Source organism: Bos taurus, chromosome 7 (assembly GCF_002263795.3).
Source record: "Bos taurus isolate L1 Dominette 01449 registration number 42190680 breed Hereford chromosome 7, ARS-UCD2.0, whole genome shotgun sequence".
Taxonomy (NCBI): domain Eukaryota; kingdom Metazoa; phylum Chordata; class Mammalia; order Artiodactyla; family Bovidae; genus Bos; species Bos taurus.
This window is the reverse complement of record NC_037334.1, coordinates 96,414,676-96,432,599: the sequence shown is the minus strand read 5'-3', so window position 1 is coordinate 96,432,599 and position 17,924 is coordinate 96,414,676. Positions and strand designations below refer to the sequence as shown.

The 17,924-nt window shown below is 40.0% G+C and overlaps 1 protein-coding gene across 4 annotated transcripts in view; it reads right to left on the bottom strand.

Moving 5' to 3' along the window:
• The window catches only part of LNPEP (leucyl and cystinyl aminopeptidase), a 102,748-nt gene that overhangs the window by 42,452 nt on the left and 42,372 nt on the right, over window positions 1-17,924 (bottom strand). For all 4 annotated transcript variants that reach the window (XR_009495355.1, XM_059888834.1, XM_002689410.6 and 1 more), the window contains 3 exons: window positions 13,059-13,197; window positions 11,432-11,563; window positions 11-131 (listed from right to left, as the gene is read on the bottom strand). Coding sequence is in view for 3 of the 4 variants with exons in the window: in XM_059888834.1 (XP_059744817.1) it covers window positions 11-131; window positions 11,432-11,563; window positions 13,059-13,197 (392 nt within the window). In the remaining variant the exon portion in view is untranslated. The remainder of the gene's footprint in view (window positions 1-10; window positions 132-11,431; window positions 11,564-13,058; window positions 13,198-17,924) is intronic.

Here is a 17,924-nt window from a genome sequence, read left to right as displayed (position 1 = left end):
GGATTCTTACCCAATTTCTTTAGTGGGTACTGAATTTCAAAGTAGCTTTGATAAAAGTCAAGAAGCTTCACAGTTGTTTCCAAGGCATGCTGAACTTGACCAATCTTTTCTGGGACAGCATATATAGAAACCTGAAAGGGAACAAGTATGATGTAAGGACAGGTACAGTTAAAATGGCATGATATCAAGTGAACACTGTCAAGATTAGCATACGTGAGAACTACACAGAGGTATGAGAGATTTTTCAGGCCGGAAATTCTTGCTTCTAGTTCTTTTAACCCCTAGAGGACGTAGCAAGTCATTCCTATACATACAACAATGTTAAAAAAAAAACTTATTAATTCCTTTTATTTTTTTTAATAAAATTTATTTATTTTAATTGGAGGCTAATTACTTTACAATATTGTATTGGTTTTGCCATACTGATTCTTTTTTTAATTAACATCATATCCAAACTATTTTGCCTCATATAGCAATTATAAACATCTGCCTGTTTAATTCCCATGATACTCTTATCTTCCTCCCTATTACCTACAGTTGCCCTTCCTTGTCTGTGAGCTGTCAAACTGTGAATTATTTGAAGGGCAAAACTAAATTTTCATCTTTTTAGTACCTAACGTAGTGCCTGGCATCTTGCAGGCATTCAATGCAGAGAAGTCACAGCTTACAAGAGAGTTATTTCTAACATGGAACACCTGAGACAGAAATGGCACATTGGTTGAAACTGCCCTGAGCCCACCCACGAGAGAGCAGCACATTCTCTTTCAGTCAGCATGGCACAGCCAGGTTTCCTTTCAGCCTTGGAACTGCTTACTTTTTTTTTTTTTTTTTTTAACGCTGTTGGCTTGTACCCAGCAGAGTGAAAAACCCTCGGTGAGTGGCTCACAGTAACTAACACTGCTGTATTTAAAACGGATGGCCAACAAGGCTCCACTGTAGAGCACAGGGAACTTTGCTCGGTGTGATGTGGCAGCCTGGATGGGAGGGGAGGCTGGGGGAGAAGGGGCACACCTACGTATGAATGGCTGAGTCCCTCTGCTGTCCACCTGAAACCACCACAGCACTGTGAATCAGCTGCACGCCAGTACAGAAGAAACACTTCAGTTAAAAAAATAAAGGTACACACTTAAAAAAAATTAAAAAACAAACAACCAATTAAAAGGATAAAAGGATTCATGCCCATGAATCCAGGGCACATGCTCCAGGGAAGATGCAACTGCCCACATTACTTAAATTGTTATTCTTTCTTTTCTGATTAAGTGTGTAAGTTACACATTTGGTGTAACTGACTGTACCTGTCTTATCAGTGAGCATCAAAAGGCAAAAGTTGAGTAATTATATTAAGAGTAATAGGTTTTAAAAAGCAGTATTTACTGTTTTCAATGTATTGAAAGAAAGAAGTCCTCTGTACTCAAGTCGGTAAAGCAGAATATGGAGAAGACATAGCAGAAGATAAAAACCTCAAAAATAAAGATCTTGGCAGGTGGGAAAAGGAGACCTATTGAATAATTGAGCATTTGGGAAAAATACACTGGTGAACTCTAACCACAAATTAAAGACTAAAAATTCTCTTTCATTAAAGCATTGAAAAACAGGCAACAATTTCTAAGAGGTCATAATTTCAGCCACAGCTGTCTTTATGTGGGGCCTTAGTCTATAGAACATATGCATTAATTACAGAAACATGGAGGTAACATGGCATAAAAATTAAAGAAAAAAAATTTTAACTAAACAAACAACAAAACGAAATGCACAAGTTGTGTAGTCAGACTGCCAGGTTCCAATCTCTGCTGGCTGTGTGAACTTGAGGAGGCTCATTAACCTCAATCTCCTTATCTATTCAAGGGTGATAAAAGTAGCTCCCATCCCCACATTAAACGAATGAATACATATAGAACTTAGGATAGTGGCTGGCAGAAAACAAGTGTTCAATAAAGAGTAGTTATTATCATTATTATAAATAAGAGTCCCATCAGAAGTGGCGTAAAATATGTGTGAGCAGAGCGTTTGTGGCAAAAGTTACAGGAAGAACGAAGTGTTAGGACTGAAGTTAGCTCATTTAAAATATGTTTCTTTCTTAAGGTAATTAAGAAGAAATTTAATCCCATATTATGTGGCCAAATTTGTACTTCACCAGCCCAGCACTCAAACATCTGCATCCTTGGTACAGGGCTGTGACCACAGTTTATTGAATTCAGTCACCACCTGCCTAAGGAACACGCACACCTCCTGCATCATTCCCCCTCTAAAGCATTAGTGTTCGCGTGTGCACACACACACACGTCTGAAATAGTCTTTTTAAATCTAACTACCATGATAAATGACTGTACCAAGATCACTTGGAATCTGAGGCCAGTCTTTATTACTTCTGCTTGTTCTTTCCAGGCACACATATTTTATGGAGTCAATGCAGTCATCTAGAAGATGCTGTCCTAAAAGAAGCACCACCCACATACTCCAGATTCCTCCCCAAACATCCTTCTGCCACACACACCATTTGGCTCTCCCATCTCTACGTGTGAAAGCGTCTTTCATCAGGGAAAAGAAAAGGGAGAAAAAAGGCAGTTCATATGAAACTGAAATCTGACCAAAGGATCCACTTCGTCCCATTTCTGGAATACAATGACTAGGGGAAAAAGGTAGACTGGTATTTTCTCTTTCCTTCTATTTCTCTTCCTTTAAAAAATAATGTGCTATGAATCCTCGCTAAAGATAGATCATCAGGTCATTATAATTATTATCATGCTTGTTTTAAGAGCAACAGTAGTAGTAGAAATAAACCAAGAGACCGGTCTGGTTCAGCAAAGAAGTTCTGTAGAATGCTTGGGAGGATGCATGCGTGCGAAGTCGTGTCTGACTCTTTGTGACCCCGTGGACTGTAGCCCACCAGGCTCCTCTGTCCATAGGACTTCCCAGGCAAGAATGCTGGAGAAGCTTGCCACTGCCTATTCCAGAGGATCTTCCTGACCCAAGGATCCAACCCACATCTCCTGCATTGGCAGGCAGATTCTTTACCATGGCGCCATCTAGGAGTCCTCCACCCTTGGTAAGAGCACTCTAAATACTGATAAAGGCAAGTCAACCGGTGCTCAGGCTTTAAGACTTACATCTTTCTCTGGTGGGTTCTTTGGTTGTTGTTTTTACTTTTAAGACATTTATGCTTTTTGCGTGTGTACTCAGCTGTCTGTGTCTGCAAGATCAAACTTTGTCTGCAAGATCTCTTGCTAAGACCTAGGAGATTTATAAAAGACACAAAAAATGTCCATAAAGTCTCATCAGCTCTCAGAGAAAAGGGTTAAGACTGAGGAATAACAGATTGTTAGGTTTCACTTACTCTGCTCCTTAATAAGCAAAAACCAGATAAAAGTAGAACCAGAACCAAACCTCACCCTCTCAAAAGAACAATAACATGGCCTATAAGATTCACAAAGATAGAAAATCGAGAATATTGGAATTTTCCAATACTAAATTTCCTGAAAAATACCAGCTTTCCTAAACAGACAGCTGAATACACACACAAAAAGCATAAATGTCTTAAAAGTAAACACAACAACCAAAAAGCCCACCAGATTGAAGTCTATCCAGAAAAACTGGTTAGATGGGACTTGGGAGAATGATATCAATTATGTATAATGTCCTTAGTTGCTGGAAGGCTACTTGAGGAAATGCTGTTAGTGGAGATTTGGAATGAAGTCACGTTTCTGACTGAATAAGATAACTTCACAGGGATAATACTGTTGAAGGTTCTGTTTGAATGTTAAAGAGACATAGTGTCTACATCTGCTAACCGCCAATGGATTCTGATTCTACAAATGAGACTGGTCTGTGGTAAAAACAAAATCAGGCAATGGCAAAAAACAAAACAAAAACCTCAAGACAAACTGATAAACCTCAAGGCAGTGTATTTCAAAACTGGGCTAGAATTTTCTAGGTAATTCTGGCATTCCTGAAGGCAGACAGAGGGTTAAGGAACACTGAAGAATAGAGAGAACTGATAAAACAATTGTTTCTCTTTCTACAGGTCTTTGACAACATCATAGTCTTTAGCACTGAAATTTCACAATTTCAGCTATTTGGACACACTTTCACAATTTCAGCTATTTGGTGAGACTGACTGACATTCGTCAATAAAGCTCTACTGCCCTATTCCAGAATCCTATGAAATAGGCCTAATGTCAAATATTCCAAAACAGAACATAGCCTAGAGATTACAGCATTTTACTGGGACAAAAATCCTTTATTAGACTCTTAGTCCGAATTTCTAATCACCATACCTACAGAAATTATTGATGTCATTTGGTGTAAGAAGAAGCACATTGTGGTAGCCAGTAAATTCTACCATTTATTCGAGGAGATTCCCCTCTGGCTCAGCCATAAAGAATCTGCCTGCAATGCAGGAGCTGCAGGAGACATGGGTTTGATCCCAGGGTCAGAAAGATTCCCTTGAGAAGGAAATGACTATCCACTCCAGTACTCGTGCCTGGAAAATCCCATGGACAGAAGAGCCTAGCAGGCCACAGTCCGTGGGGTCGCAAAGAGTCGGACCCGACTGAAGTGACTTGGCATGCACACACGCATTCGCTATGTAATCTTAGGCCCATCACTCATCCTCTCTGGGACACTGTTTCCTCATCAGCAATATGAGGCTAATGCCTTCCCCTCATTTGCTTTATAAAATAAAAAGGTGTTTATAAATAAAAGCTAAAAACAACTTCTAGCACACAGCATAATTCTTCCCCATTATAATCTCACACATGCGAGATTCTTCCCCATTTCCTAATAAAAACAGAAAATTAAGAAGACTGTTGATTATTTGTATAACATTAATTTCTTCAAACCACATTTACTTCTGGGTAGCATTAAAAATTATAAAGATTATTTGTATTTACAGACAGACAGAAGAGTTTATAATATATTTGCATATAGAAGAAAGAGAGGGGTACTTCCTCTGTGCATTACTATCTGCCAGGAACTGGAGATTTAATAGGAATTAAAATTTTTTCATCCTTGCAAGGGCAGGCTAATAAAGACAATAAGGTATTAGAGTTGTGGAAGGTGAGGTGTAGAGAATTGCAGAGCAGTTTGCCCAAGGGCATACAGCTAGAAAGCTGTATAGAGAGATCTGAGCTCAGGCAGATGCCAGGTTCCATGTTTAACCAAGTTGCTTCCAAAAATATGTAAATAAAAAGCAAAAAAGTCACCTAAACTACTTTCTCTCTCTCTTTCCAGCTGACCCTTGAACAATAATGGGGTGAGGGGTAACAACCCTCCAGGTAGTTGAAAATCTGAGTATAACTTACAGACAGTCTTCTGCAGCTAAGGTTCAAACAACTGTGGGTCGTGCAGTACTATAGTATCTACTATTGAAAAAACCCCACAATAAGTGGACTTGCGCAGTTCAAACCCATGTTGTTCAAGATTCAACTGCTGTAGACAATATATACATACACACCTACATATCTATGTGTATATATAGGTACAAGGGGCTTCCCAGGTGGTTAGTGGTAAAGAACCCACCTGCCAATGCAGGAGACATAAGAGACGTGGGTTTGATCCCTAGGTTGGGAAGAGCCCCTGGAGGAGGGCATGGCAACTCCAGTATTCTTGCCTAGAGAATCCCATGGAAAGAGGAGCCTGCTGAGCTACAGTCTAATTGTCGCAAAGAGTTGGACATGACTGAAGTAGCTTAAGCACACACGCACATGTAGCTGTATATACATATATATATACACACACACATGGTATCTATCTGAGCAACCAATAATTCAGCCTGGCTAGATAAAAGAATTCCACTGGAGCAGTTGGAAATATAACTGAATTTCTAAGAGGGCCTTGAATATCACGAAATGATAAGTTTGAATGTAATTCTACAGGCAGTAACATAACTGCCATTTATTTATTGTGATGAGAAGACTTAAGATGAACTCTTCTAGCAACTTTCAAATATGTAATACAGGTATGGTTAACTACAGCCACCATCCTGTACCTTAGATCCCCAGCACTTATTCACCTTATAACTGGAAGTTTGAGCCTTTTGACCAGCATTTCCCCATCTCCCCCAGCCCTCAGGCCTTGGCAACCACCAGTCTACTGCTTCCACGAGTTCAGTTCTAGATTCCACACATAAATGAACTCATACAGTCTTTATCTCTGTCTGACTTATCTCACTTTGGATAATGCCCTCAAGGTCCACCTACGTTGTCCCAAAGGGCAAAATTTCCTTCTTTCTCATGGCTGAACAACATTCCATCATATATATTATAAATATATACTCATCTTCATCCATCCATGCACAGACACTTAGACTGTTATTATTGTGAATAATAGTAACAATAATAATAATAGCAACAAACAAGGAAATGCAGATATCTCTTTAAGATCCTGTTTTGATATATAGCCTGTGGATTGCTGTATCATATGGTGGTACTGTGTTTTAATTTTTAGAGGAACACTCACATATTGTTTTCCTTGGTGGCCACATCAATTTACATTCCCATCAACAGTGCACAAGGATTCTGTTTCCTCTACATCCTTATCAACACTTGTTACTTGTCATCTGGGTTTTTTATTATTTTTTTTATTTTAATTTGAGGCTAATTACTTTACAATATTGTGGTGGTTTTTGCCATACATTGACCTGAATCAGCCATGGGTGTACATGTGTTCTCCAATCCTGAACCCCCCTCCCACCTCCCTCCCCATCCCATCCCTCAGGGTCATCCCAGTGCACCAGCCCTGAGCACCCTGTCTCATGCATTGAACCTGGACTGGTGATCTGTTTCACATATGATAATATACATGTTTCAATGCTAGTGTCTCAAATAATCCCACCTTGCCTTGTCCCGCAGAGCCCAAAAGACTATTTATATCTGTGTCTCTTTTGCTGTCTCGCATACAGGCTCATCATTACCATCTTTCTAAATTCTATATATATGCATTAATATACTGTATTGGTATTTTTCTTTCTGATTTACTTCACTCTGTACAATAGGCTCCAATTTCATCCACCTTATTAGAACTGACTCAAAAGCGTTCTTTTTAATAGCCGAGTAATATTCCATTGTGTATATGTACCATATCTTTCTTATCCATTCATCTGCCAATGGACATCTAAGGTGCTTCCATGTCCTAGCTATTATAAACAGTACTGCAACGAACATTGGGGTATACATGTCTCTTTCAATTCTGGTTTTCTTGGTGTGATGCCCAGCAGTGGGACTGCTGGGTCATATGGCAGTTCTGTTTCCAGTTTTTTAAGGAATCTCCACACTGTTCTCCACAATGACTGTACTAGTTTGCATTCCCACCAACAGTGTAAGAGGGTTCCCTTTTCTCCACACCCTCTCCAGCATTTATTGTTTGTAGACTTTTTGATAGCAGCCATTCTGACCAGCCGGAGAAGGCGATGGCACCCCACTCTAGTACTCTTGCCTGGAAAATCCCATGGATGGAGGAGCCTGATGGGCTGTAGTCCATGGGGTCGCAAAGAGTCGGACACGACTAGGTGACTTCACTTTCACTTTTCACTTTCATGTATTGGAGAAGGAAATGGCAATCCACTCCAGTGTTCTTGCCTGGAGAATCCCAGGGATGGGGGAGCCTGGTGGGCTGCCCTCTATGGGGTCGCACGGAGTCGGACATGACTGAAGCGACTTAGCAGCAGCAGCAGCATTCTGACCAGTGTGACATGGTACCTCATTGTGGTGTTGATTTGCATTTCTCTGACCATGAGTGATGTTGAGCATTTTTTCATGTGTTTGTTAGCCATCTGTATGTCTTCTTTGGAGAAATGTCTGTCATCTGTTTTTGATGGCAGTCATTCTTGCAGGTGTGAGGTGGTATCTCACTGAGGTTTTGATTTGCATTTTCCTTCCTATTAGTGATGCTGAGCACCTTTTCATACATCTGTTGGTCATCTGTATATCTTCTTTGGAAAACTCTGCTCATTTTCTAACCAGATTATTTGTATTTTTTCCACTGAGTTCTATGAGTTCTTTATATATTTTGAATATTAATCCCCACCTGATATCTTGAAAGTGTTGAAAGTGAAAGTTGCTCAGTCGTGTCCGACTCTTTGCGACCCCACAGACTATACAGTCCATGGAATTCTCCAGGCCAGAATACTGAAGTGGGTAGCTGTTCCCTTCTTCAGGGGATCTTCCCAACCCAGAAGTAGAACCCAGGTCTCCTGCATTGCAGGCGGATTCTTTACCACCTGAGCCACCAGGGAAGCCCAAGAATACTGGAGTGGGTAGCCTATCCCTTCTCTAGGGGATCTTTTCCACCCAGGAATAGAACTGGGGTCTCCTGCGTTGCACAGATTCTTTACCAGCTGAGCTACCAGGGAAACCCTATCAGATAAATGCTATCTGATATTTTCCTCCAATTCACGGGTTGCCTTTTTATTTTGCTGACTGTTTCTTTTGTAGTGAAGAAGCTTTTCAGTTTAAGATATTCCCACTTGTTGATTTTGGCTTTTGTTGAATGTGCTCTGGTGTCATATACAAAAAAATTATTGCCAAGACCCATGTCATGGAGCTTTTTCTCTATGTTTTCTTCTAGGACTTTTACACTTTCAGACCTACATTTAAGTCTTTAATTCATTTCCAGTTAATTTTTGTGAGTGGTGAGAGACAAGGATCCACTTTCATTTTTCTGGATGTGATGATCCATTTTTCCAAGCACTATTTATTAAGGAGACTACCATTTACCCAGTGAGTACTTTTGACTCTCTTGTCTAATATTAGTTGACCATATTTGCAGGAGTTTACTTTTGGCTTCTTGATTCTGTTCCATTGGTCTGTGTGTCTAATTTTATGCCAGTATCATACTCTTTTGAATACCATGCATAAGATTTTGGTTACTTTTGTAACCATTTTGAAATCAGAAAGTGTGATACTTTCAACTTTGTTCTTTTTTCTCAAAATTCCTCTAGCTATTCGAGGTCTCTGTGGTTCCATAAAATTTTAGGATTTCTCCCCATTTCTGTGAAAAATTACATTGGAATTCTATTGCATTGAATCTATAGATTAAAAAAAAAAATCATTTAGTAGAATTCACAGAGAAACTGATTCAATCCTGGACTTTTCTTTGTTGGGATGTTTTTGATTGTTAATTGAATCTGTTTTTACATTATTAATCTGTTTTTTTTTTAATGTCTTCATGATTTAGTCTTGGCAGACTGTATATTCCTAGGAATGTGTCCATTTTCCCTAGATTATCCAATTTCTTAGCCTATAATTATTCATGGTAGGTTCTTATGATCCATTGTATTTCTGTATCAAGTGGAATGTCTCCTTTTCATTTCTGATTTTGAGGCTTGTTTTTATTAGTTAGTTGAGCTAAAAGTTTGTCAATTTCATTTATCTTTCTAAAATCCAACTCTCAGTTTTACCTTTTCTCCTCTTCTTCAGGTATCTATTTCATTTATCTGCTCTGATCTTTGTTTATTTCCTTCCTTCTGCTAACTTTGAGCTTAGATTGTTATTCTTTTTTCTAGTTTCTTAAGGTGCAAAGTTAGGTTGTTTGAGATTTTTCTTTTTACTTGGTGTAGGCATTTATCAATCTAAATTTCCCTTTTAGAACTGCTTTCAATACATGCCATATAATAAATATACCACTACATTACACTATTATAGCATTCTGAGTTTTACTATGTAATTACCTTTCCCAATGTGTTCTACATTTTCATGTTTTCATGTTACTAAGTAGTGTCCATTCAATTCAGCTGCAAGCACTCCTTCCAGCAGTTCTTGTAAGGCAGGTCTAGTGGTAAGGGGCTCTCGCTGCCTTTTTTCCATATGGAAAAGTCTTTCTCACTTCATCATTTCTGAAGTGTAACTTTGCTGGACAGAGTATTTTTGGTTGGCAGTTTCTTTTTTCCTTCCCTTTCCTTTTTCAGAGGTTTTTGGTATGCTACAAGCTTCACTGACTTAGATACCCAAATTTCTCCCCAGATGTGGTAAATTTTCAGCTATTATTTTTTTTTATGTAACTTTCTGCCCCCTGCTTGTTATGTTCTCCTTCTGAAACTCCAATAATTCACAAACTGTTTCTTCTGACGGTGTCCCACAGATCATGCAGGCTTTCTTCACTCTTTTTCCTTTGTTCTGACCAGATAATATAAAACTCCCTGTCTTCTAACTCACAAATTCTTTTTCTTGCTTGATCCATTCTGCTGTTGATGCTCTCTCTGTACTGCAATTTTCATTTCATTGTATTTTTCAGACTGAGAATTTTTTTTTTAATGATTTCAATGTCTTTGTTAAGCTTCTCATTTTGTTCATGTATTATTTCTTGATTTAACTGAATTGCCTTTTTCTATTTTCCAGTAGTTCAGTTTCCTTGGAACAGCTAATCTGAAGTCTTTACTGAGTAAATGGCAGATTTCCACGTCTTTGGTATTGGTTACTGGAAGATGACTGTGACCCTTTGGTGGTACTGTGTTTCCTTAAATCGTTGCATTAGTGTTTTCACATCTGAAACAGCAGTCACCTTCTCTGGTCTTTACTGATTGTTCTCTCCAATGCGTCTAAACTTGTATGCTTTGCTCCAAAAGCATACTAGAACTTTTCTGCTAGAAATGTGGACTTCCACAAAGTCTCTATTATCCAAGCATAATTGTCTAAGACTGTTTTACAGAGCTTCCAGACCATAGCCAAAGGGACTACAGTAATTGCGTGGGCCACAGCGGGGTCCTCAGCCAGGACTGACGTCTGTATGCTGAGACCTGATGCACGAGAGGGCAAGGCCCCTCCCAGGTTCTTAGGAATATAGTGCTGGACCCCACATCTTCCACAAAGGCATTTCTGTCCATAGATAGATGCCAAATTGTTGTTCCTGGGGCGGGAGAGCAGACAGGGATGAATGAGGGACATTTTATCAAGCCATTATGTGTGTGCATGTCACTCAAATGTGTCCGATTCTTTGCGATCCCATAGACTGTAATGCGCCAGGCTCTTCTGCCCATGGAATCCTCCAGGCAAGAATACTGGAGTGGGTAGCCATTCCCTTCTCCAGGAGATCCTCCCAACCCAGGGATCAAACCCAGGTCTTCCACACTGCAGGCAATTCTTTACCACCTGAGCCACCAGGGAAGTCCCTATCCAGCCACAATGCTGCCACTTATTTCAAATCTAAACAGTCACACAAAACTGTACAGCTCAGTTCTAGAGGCTTTATCGCCTTTACATACTGCCTTACTGAGATTCTCTTAACAAAGTAAGATTCAAAGGAACTAGAAAATCACTGACTTTTCCAGGTATCCAAATAGTAAATAACCACTAAGTAAAATAACAGTTCTGGCATAAAACGTCAGAGTGGTGAATCAAAAGCTTGTGTTTCTTCACACAGCAGTTGCCAGATATCATGAAAGGATTCCTCTCCACCTCTTATAAACAGGTTTCTAAGACAACTGCCGTGACGTACGTACCAGGGTTCCGTTTACATCCTGACTCAGATTCTTCATCTCGCCCACGATGAAAGCAACCAGGTAGGTGCTCATCTTCACGCTCTCAAAAAACTCATCCTGAACAAGTCCGTCTTCCAGCACAACTGATGACTTCTACAAGCAAAGCAGAAAACGACAGTTCTGTAACTGTGGGGATACATGACGGTGACATATAAACTGGGCAACTGAAAATTCAAATAGGAAATACGTAGTGAAGATGCTGGCCTATTTTAATCTCTCAGCACAAGTTTCTAAACAGTACGGATCTCAGCCTCAGCCTGCTCTACCTTCCTTCATCTTGAGGACATACTGCATACAGTAAAATCCTTAAAAAGCTCTTAGTTTCAAACCATGGCTTTAAATAAATGTAAGTTAGAGACAGTGACAGTGGCTCTGTGTCTCCCCTTTAAAACACCACCAAAGACAAAAAGCCTTGCTCATGATCTGAGAATACTCATTCTACTGCTACAAAAATCATACATTCACATGAGGAGGAGCTACAGCTGGTTAATCCCTCCAAACGAAAGGCTACGGGATCAAAGATGAGAAGTCACTACAGAAGTCTGCAGTAGACACAAGATGAGGGAACATGTGCAACCTTGCAGGATTTGCCACCCACGAATTTAAAATGTTTTAGGTTCCTAGGCAAGTAAGCACTCCATCTCTCTTAAAGAAAGATTAAGGTGAAGAGTTAAGGTGAGGAGTAGAGCTGCTGAAGTGACGTCCTTGTTGAAGGACAGACCATGTCCTCTTCTGGACTCAAGGGCTGACTCTACAATCAGTTAGATGTTGCTGCTCCTCCCCACCCCCCGTCCCCAGCCACAGGGGTTCTGAGAAGCTTCTATCCAGCTGCATACAGCTCTCAAGTGGCCCAAGTGTTAGCTGCTCAGTCAAGTCCGACTCTTTGCGACCCCATGGACGGTAGCCCATCAGACTCCTCTGTCTGTGGGATTTTTCCAGGCAAGAATACTGCAGTGGGTTGCCATTCCCTTCTCCAGGGGATCCTCCTGACCCAGGGATTGAACCCAGGTCTCCAGCATTGAAGGCAGATTCTTTATCATATGAGCCACCAGCTAACAAAAGGACCCTCTGAGTTCTGTTCAGTGTAAAAACAATTCTGCCTGGTTTCATTCCCACCACCTCCCATGTGGAGCTCACAGCCAAGAAAGACATCCATGTTCTTATTGTTAAACCTCCATGTCACAATATCAACTTTTTCAATAACCAGTAAAACATCAAGGTCAATCGTGATTCAACACTTATCAAATATCACAGTTTAGAATAGCAAATTCACCATGTCTTCAAAAATATCATTGTCTCTTTAGTAGTAGTTCATAGTATTAATATTTACAGAACTTCAGTACATAGCACACACTTCACATTTCCTGCCTATGCGTTCCACATCCAGTCTTTCTCCTCCCGCAAGTGCTTCTCAGGCTGACTTCACAACTGATTCCAGTACATATTTTACTTTTATTAAAGCATTTTAAGAAAGAATGGGAAAGTATACGATTTTAATCATTCTCAGTGGTATGGCAAAGAAGAATCCAAGTATTCATAACAAAGAGACCCATTCAAAAAATTTTACATTCAAGGAACAGAACAGTACCTTAGGCATATTTGATAAAGCAGTGTATTGCTCATCTCTTTTGATCCTGATGACAAATGTGGCTTTAAATGCTGGTTCATCAAAACAAGGAAAAGCAGATCTTGCTGCCAAGGGTTCAAACTGAGTTGCTGCAAAGTACCTAAAACGAATGCAAATCCATCCAACAGTTATTGAGCACCTACTATTCAAAGCACCCTGCCAAGTTCTAGGGATACTAAGATAAATATCATACAAGTCCAGGCATTAAAGGATTTGCAATCAACTGGGAGAGGCAGAGGTTATACAATAGACGGAAAGTTCTCAGGCTGTAAATCATGTCCTAATGGTAAGAACAAAGCAGTGGGAACAAAGGGTAGGGATTCTGCCCAGTGGTAGAGACACTGTAAGAGAACTGCCGACAAAATATGAAGAGGGCCTTTAAAAATGAGGAATATTTGCAAAGGGAGAGAGGGAGAAAGGTATAGTCTAGAAAGAGCAGAAAGCACAAGCAAGGACAGAACAGTGCGTGTTCAGGGACTGGGGGTGGATGTCAACGTGGCTGGAGATGAAGCCACAGAGGTAGGTGACAGCTGGCCACTGAGGTCTTAAAAAGGTTTCTGAGCAAAGAATAGCATGCAAGATGTTCATCCACTGCCCTTATTCATCTGTACAGACTATGACTGGGTAACACTAAACCTCAAACTCACAATCTGCACTAGAACAAAGACGCAAAAACCCAGGCGTCCGACAGTATGCTGGGGTTCTTTACTCTCTTCAGAAGGGAATCAAAATTTTTCCTCCCCCTCCTACAACACAGCTACAACACTTGAGAATTTAACTGTAAGTCCTCAATTAAAGGTTGGTGGAAAAGCATAAATAGACGAGAAATGTCGATTTTTAATTCAGCAGAAGAATAAAGTAGATCTGCATTTGGGAATTCATCCAAACATGGCCATAGAGCTATCGGCACAAATGCAGTGCTGGTGTGCACAAATCAATATAATCAATATAGTCAATATGGTACTTAGACAACCACCACTTCGGAGATGATGGCCTTGCTTCCTCAGGGCTTAGTTTCTACTGATAATTTTTAAAAGGCAAGAGGAAAAGAGTGTAAGATTTAAAGGCAGAAGACCCAAACTCTGCAACTTACCAGCCATGTGACTTAAGCATATCGGTGACCTACATCCCATATCCTTATTTGTGAAACTAGGATTGATGTAGGATCCCTAACCAAACATTTAGGGGTGTTGATTCTATTTCAAAATTCTATTTTGATACTTAACGACAACCACATTTATGCCACAAAGTCCTACACAGGTGTCTATTATAAATACTAGACAGTCATAACTCTTCCTTTGTGCCCAAATAACTACTTCTTAGAGCAAACTGCAAGAATGATAGCAATCAGCACACATGAAACAACTGAAACATGTTTCTGACGTTCTATCTCCTCACTCAACTCCCAAATTCTTACCCAGTTAACAGAAGATTTTGGAAGAGGGCCGCAAGGGACTGGGAGTTGGAGAGGGGGGGCGGGGATAAAGTCTGATGACATTCATACTATTCATATGAGAGTCTACTTGGACCATCATTTTGGATAAAAAACTGGATTATAATGTTCTGAGACCAAAAAGATCTTAAAAGAGATGTTAAAAGAGATGCAATAACAACTCTCTTACACTGAAGTCCCTTTAAGAAGGCTAATTGATGATACTTACAACCTAAGCTAATTACAACCTAATCATGTATGGATGTGAGAGTTGGACTGTGAAGAAAGCTGAGCGCCGAAGAATTGATGCTTTTGAACTGTGGTGTTGGAGAAGACTCTTGAGAGTCCCTTGGACTGCAAGGAGATCCAACCAGTCCATTCTGAAGGAGATCAGCCCTGGGATTTCTTTGGAAGGAATGATGCTAAAGCTGAAACTCCAGTACTTTGGCCACCTCATGCGAAGAGTTGACTCATTGGAAAAGACTCTGATGCTGGGAGGGATCAGGGGCAAGAAGAGAAGGGGACGACAGAGGATGAGATGGCTGGATGGCATCACCGACTCGATGGACGTGAGTTTGAGTGAACTCCGGGAGTTGGTGATGGACAGGGAGGCCTGGCGTGCTGCAATTCATGGGGTTGCAAAGAGTCGGACACGACTGAGCAACTGAACTGAACTGAACTAAACAAACTAAGCTGAATACCGCAAAGTTTACTCTCTCATTAGTGACTGCATTTGCCTTCAGAAATACTAGCTGCAGTTTGAGCACCACCTCCAGCAGCACTGAAGACACTTATGAATTAGCTGAGGGTCAGGTAAAAGAATTCGAAGCACTGGTGATAACAATGGGTAAAGAGGTGTGAATGGATGAAGGAGGCAGTGTACCCCAGTGGTTAAGAATATGTGGTCTTTATAGTGAAAATGACTGGATTCGAATTCCCCTCTGCTACTTGCTAGTCAAAAGATGCTGAATGAGTTCTTTCGTGTGCCTCTGCTTCCTCATCTGAAAAGTGAATAAAATATAATTTCTACCCCTTCCTGAGTTTGACAGGATAAAAAACTAAACACACAGCATGCTTGCACCAGCTTCTAGCACTTCAGTTCTCAAGTAAATACGGGCTGCCGTTAACACTGGAATCCAGGAAAGTGCACATGAAGTTCATGAAGACAGGTGAGGGCTGTGAGAAAAAGCAAAAATACCAAAACTCCCAGATCTAGGAAGAAATTGAACTAAGTCATCTTGAAAATGGGGAACTGCTGGAGGATCATAAACCAAAGACCAACGTGGTCAGGTCTGTGCTTCTACAGCTAGTCTGGCAGCCTATGGGAAAGAGAAGGGGAGACCTGTGGCTGGATTAGAGGTCAGAGATCTAGTTAAGAAGATGCTTCGAGAGTTCAAGAAAACGACACTGAGAGGAAGGACAAAGAAATAAAGCACATCCCCACCCTAAATTTCTTTACTAGTTTGTTTAGTATCAGTTTGTTATCTAGAACCTTAAGTCTATGGTCAACAGCTCCGCCTCATAGATGACACAGGTTAAAGTTCCTCTACCACAAACAGTGTCAGTACATTTGACACTTACACACACTTTGATTTTCCAATCGATAAGGAATACATTCCTTAGTTACTCTGTTTTGAATTCTAGTTTTCAGATCCCTTGAAAGGTATAAATAATCTTTTAAACTTTTATCTCGTATCAAGATATACAATTAGGTGGGGCATTCATTTTATGGAACCAGGTAAGTAAATAAATTTATATATGTTTTCTGGAACAGCAGAGTTTGAAAAAATACTCTATTTCTTAATTGTAAGAATCTGTCTTCCATTTCTCTAGCATTTTGCACCACTCAATCCAGCCCATAGCAAGAGTCAACAAGTGACATATTCAAGAGCACCACTCTTCCCATTACATACAGGCGGGCCCAAGAGAGCCCAAGGGCAATAATCTGAATGGAAGAGGTGACTAGGGGATTTATTCAAAGACTTGCCACATACTAAGAACACTGTTTCTATATATATCCTATAATTCCTAGAAGATGATGGAGATTATAGAAGGAGAAGTAAAGCCAAGAAGCCCCAAGCTACCACTGCAACTTAAATTTGCTTTTTATGTCAGATCTCACGGTGAGAGCCAGTAGGCCATTTATTTTTAAAACATTACATTAAGGGGAAAGAGAAAAATTACTTATCTGAATAGGAGTAAAGACTTTGCTCATCTTTTTCTCTATTTAAGAAGGATCAAAACACTTAAGATTTAAAATATTCATCTATTGTTCTCAACATATCAACATGCATTAGCCAAATGGCCAGCATCAGTAATTCACTGGTTTGCAAAGGAATATGAGAGAATGCTCCAAGGCATTAGGCAGATCTGACAAGGAATTTGGACATGTAAGAGAACTGACATTACTGCTACTGAAGAATGACCTGTATGCACCTGTGCTCTGCATCCTTCCAGAAATTCAAGCTGTATCTGTCTATGAACATTAAGGTTAAACAACAGAAAGTTGTTGTTGTTCAGTCTCCCAGTCGTGTCTGACTCTTTGTGACCCCATGGACTGCAGCACGCCAAAGAACAAAATATGTGGTCTAAATGGGAAGTTTAGGAATTTTATGTTTTAAGTCCCTTTTTTAAAATTAAAATTATAAAATTTCTTTCTTAAAATTTCCATCAGAAATCCAAAATAGAGTGGCACTAAAAGAAATAAACCAGCAAAAATTAAAGATACTAAAAGTGAGATATATACATAGATATAGATATATATATATCTATATCTATATCTAAGTTTACAGCACTTCTTCATGCTTCCTTTCTCTATCTCAGTAAGCACCTTCTAAAAGTTTCCACATAATAGTAAAATAAGTCTTAAGGGATAATCAATATTTTCCACTCTGCTTCACATAGAGACCTTGTAAGGGGACAGAAACTAGATTCATAAGATATGAAAAGCTCAAGATAATGTAAGTTCTTGTAACTGAGAATGTAAGTGATACAATCTTTAGCCATTTCCTTCCGTCAGCAAGCCCCTACCTCCACCACGACACATGACATTGTCATGATATATGCTCAGGGTTTTGACTGAAAGAGCAGTAGTAGTGATAGGTGCTCGGTCGTGTCTGACTCTTTGTGGCCCCATGGACTGTAACCCACCAGGCTCCTCTGTCCATGGGATTCTCCAGGCAAGAATACTGGAGTGGGTTGCCATTCCCTTCTCCAGATGATCTTCCAGACCCAGGGATCAAACCCGGGTCTCCTGCATTGCAGGCAGACTCTTTACCGTCTGAGCTACAGTATACTCTTTCAAATCACCATTCTATTATTTTGCACCTAATCTCTTAAAAATAATAATAATAATAATAATTGCAGTCAATGTCGCTGATGTGGGCAAAGAGATC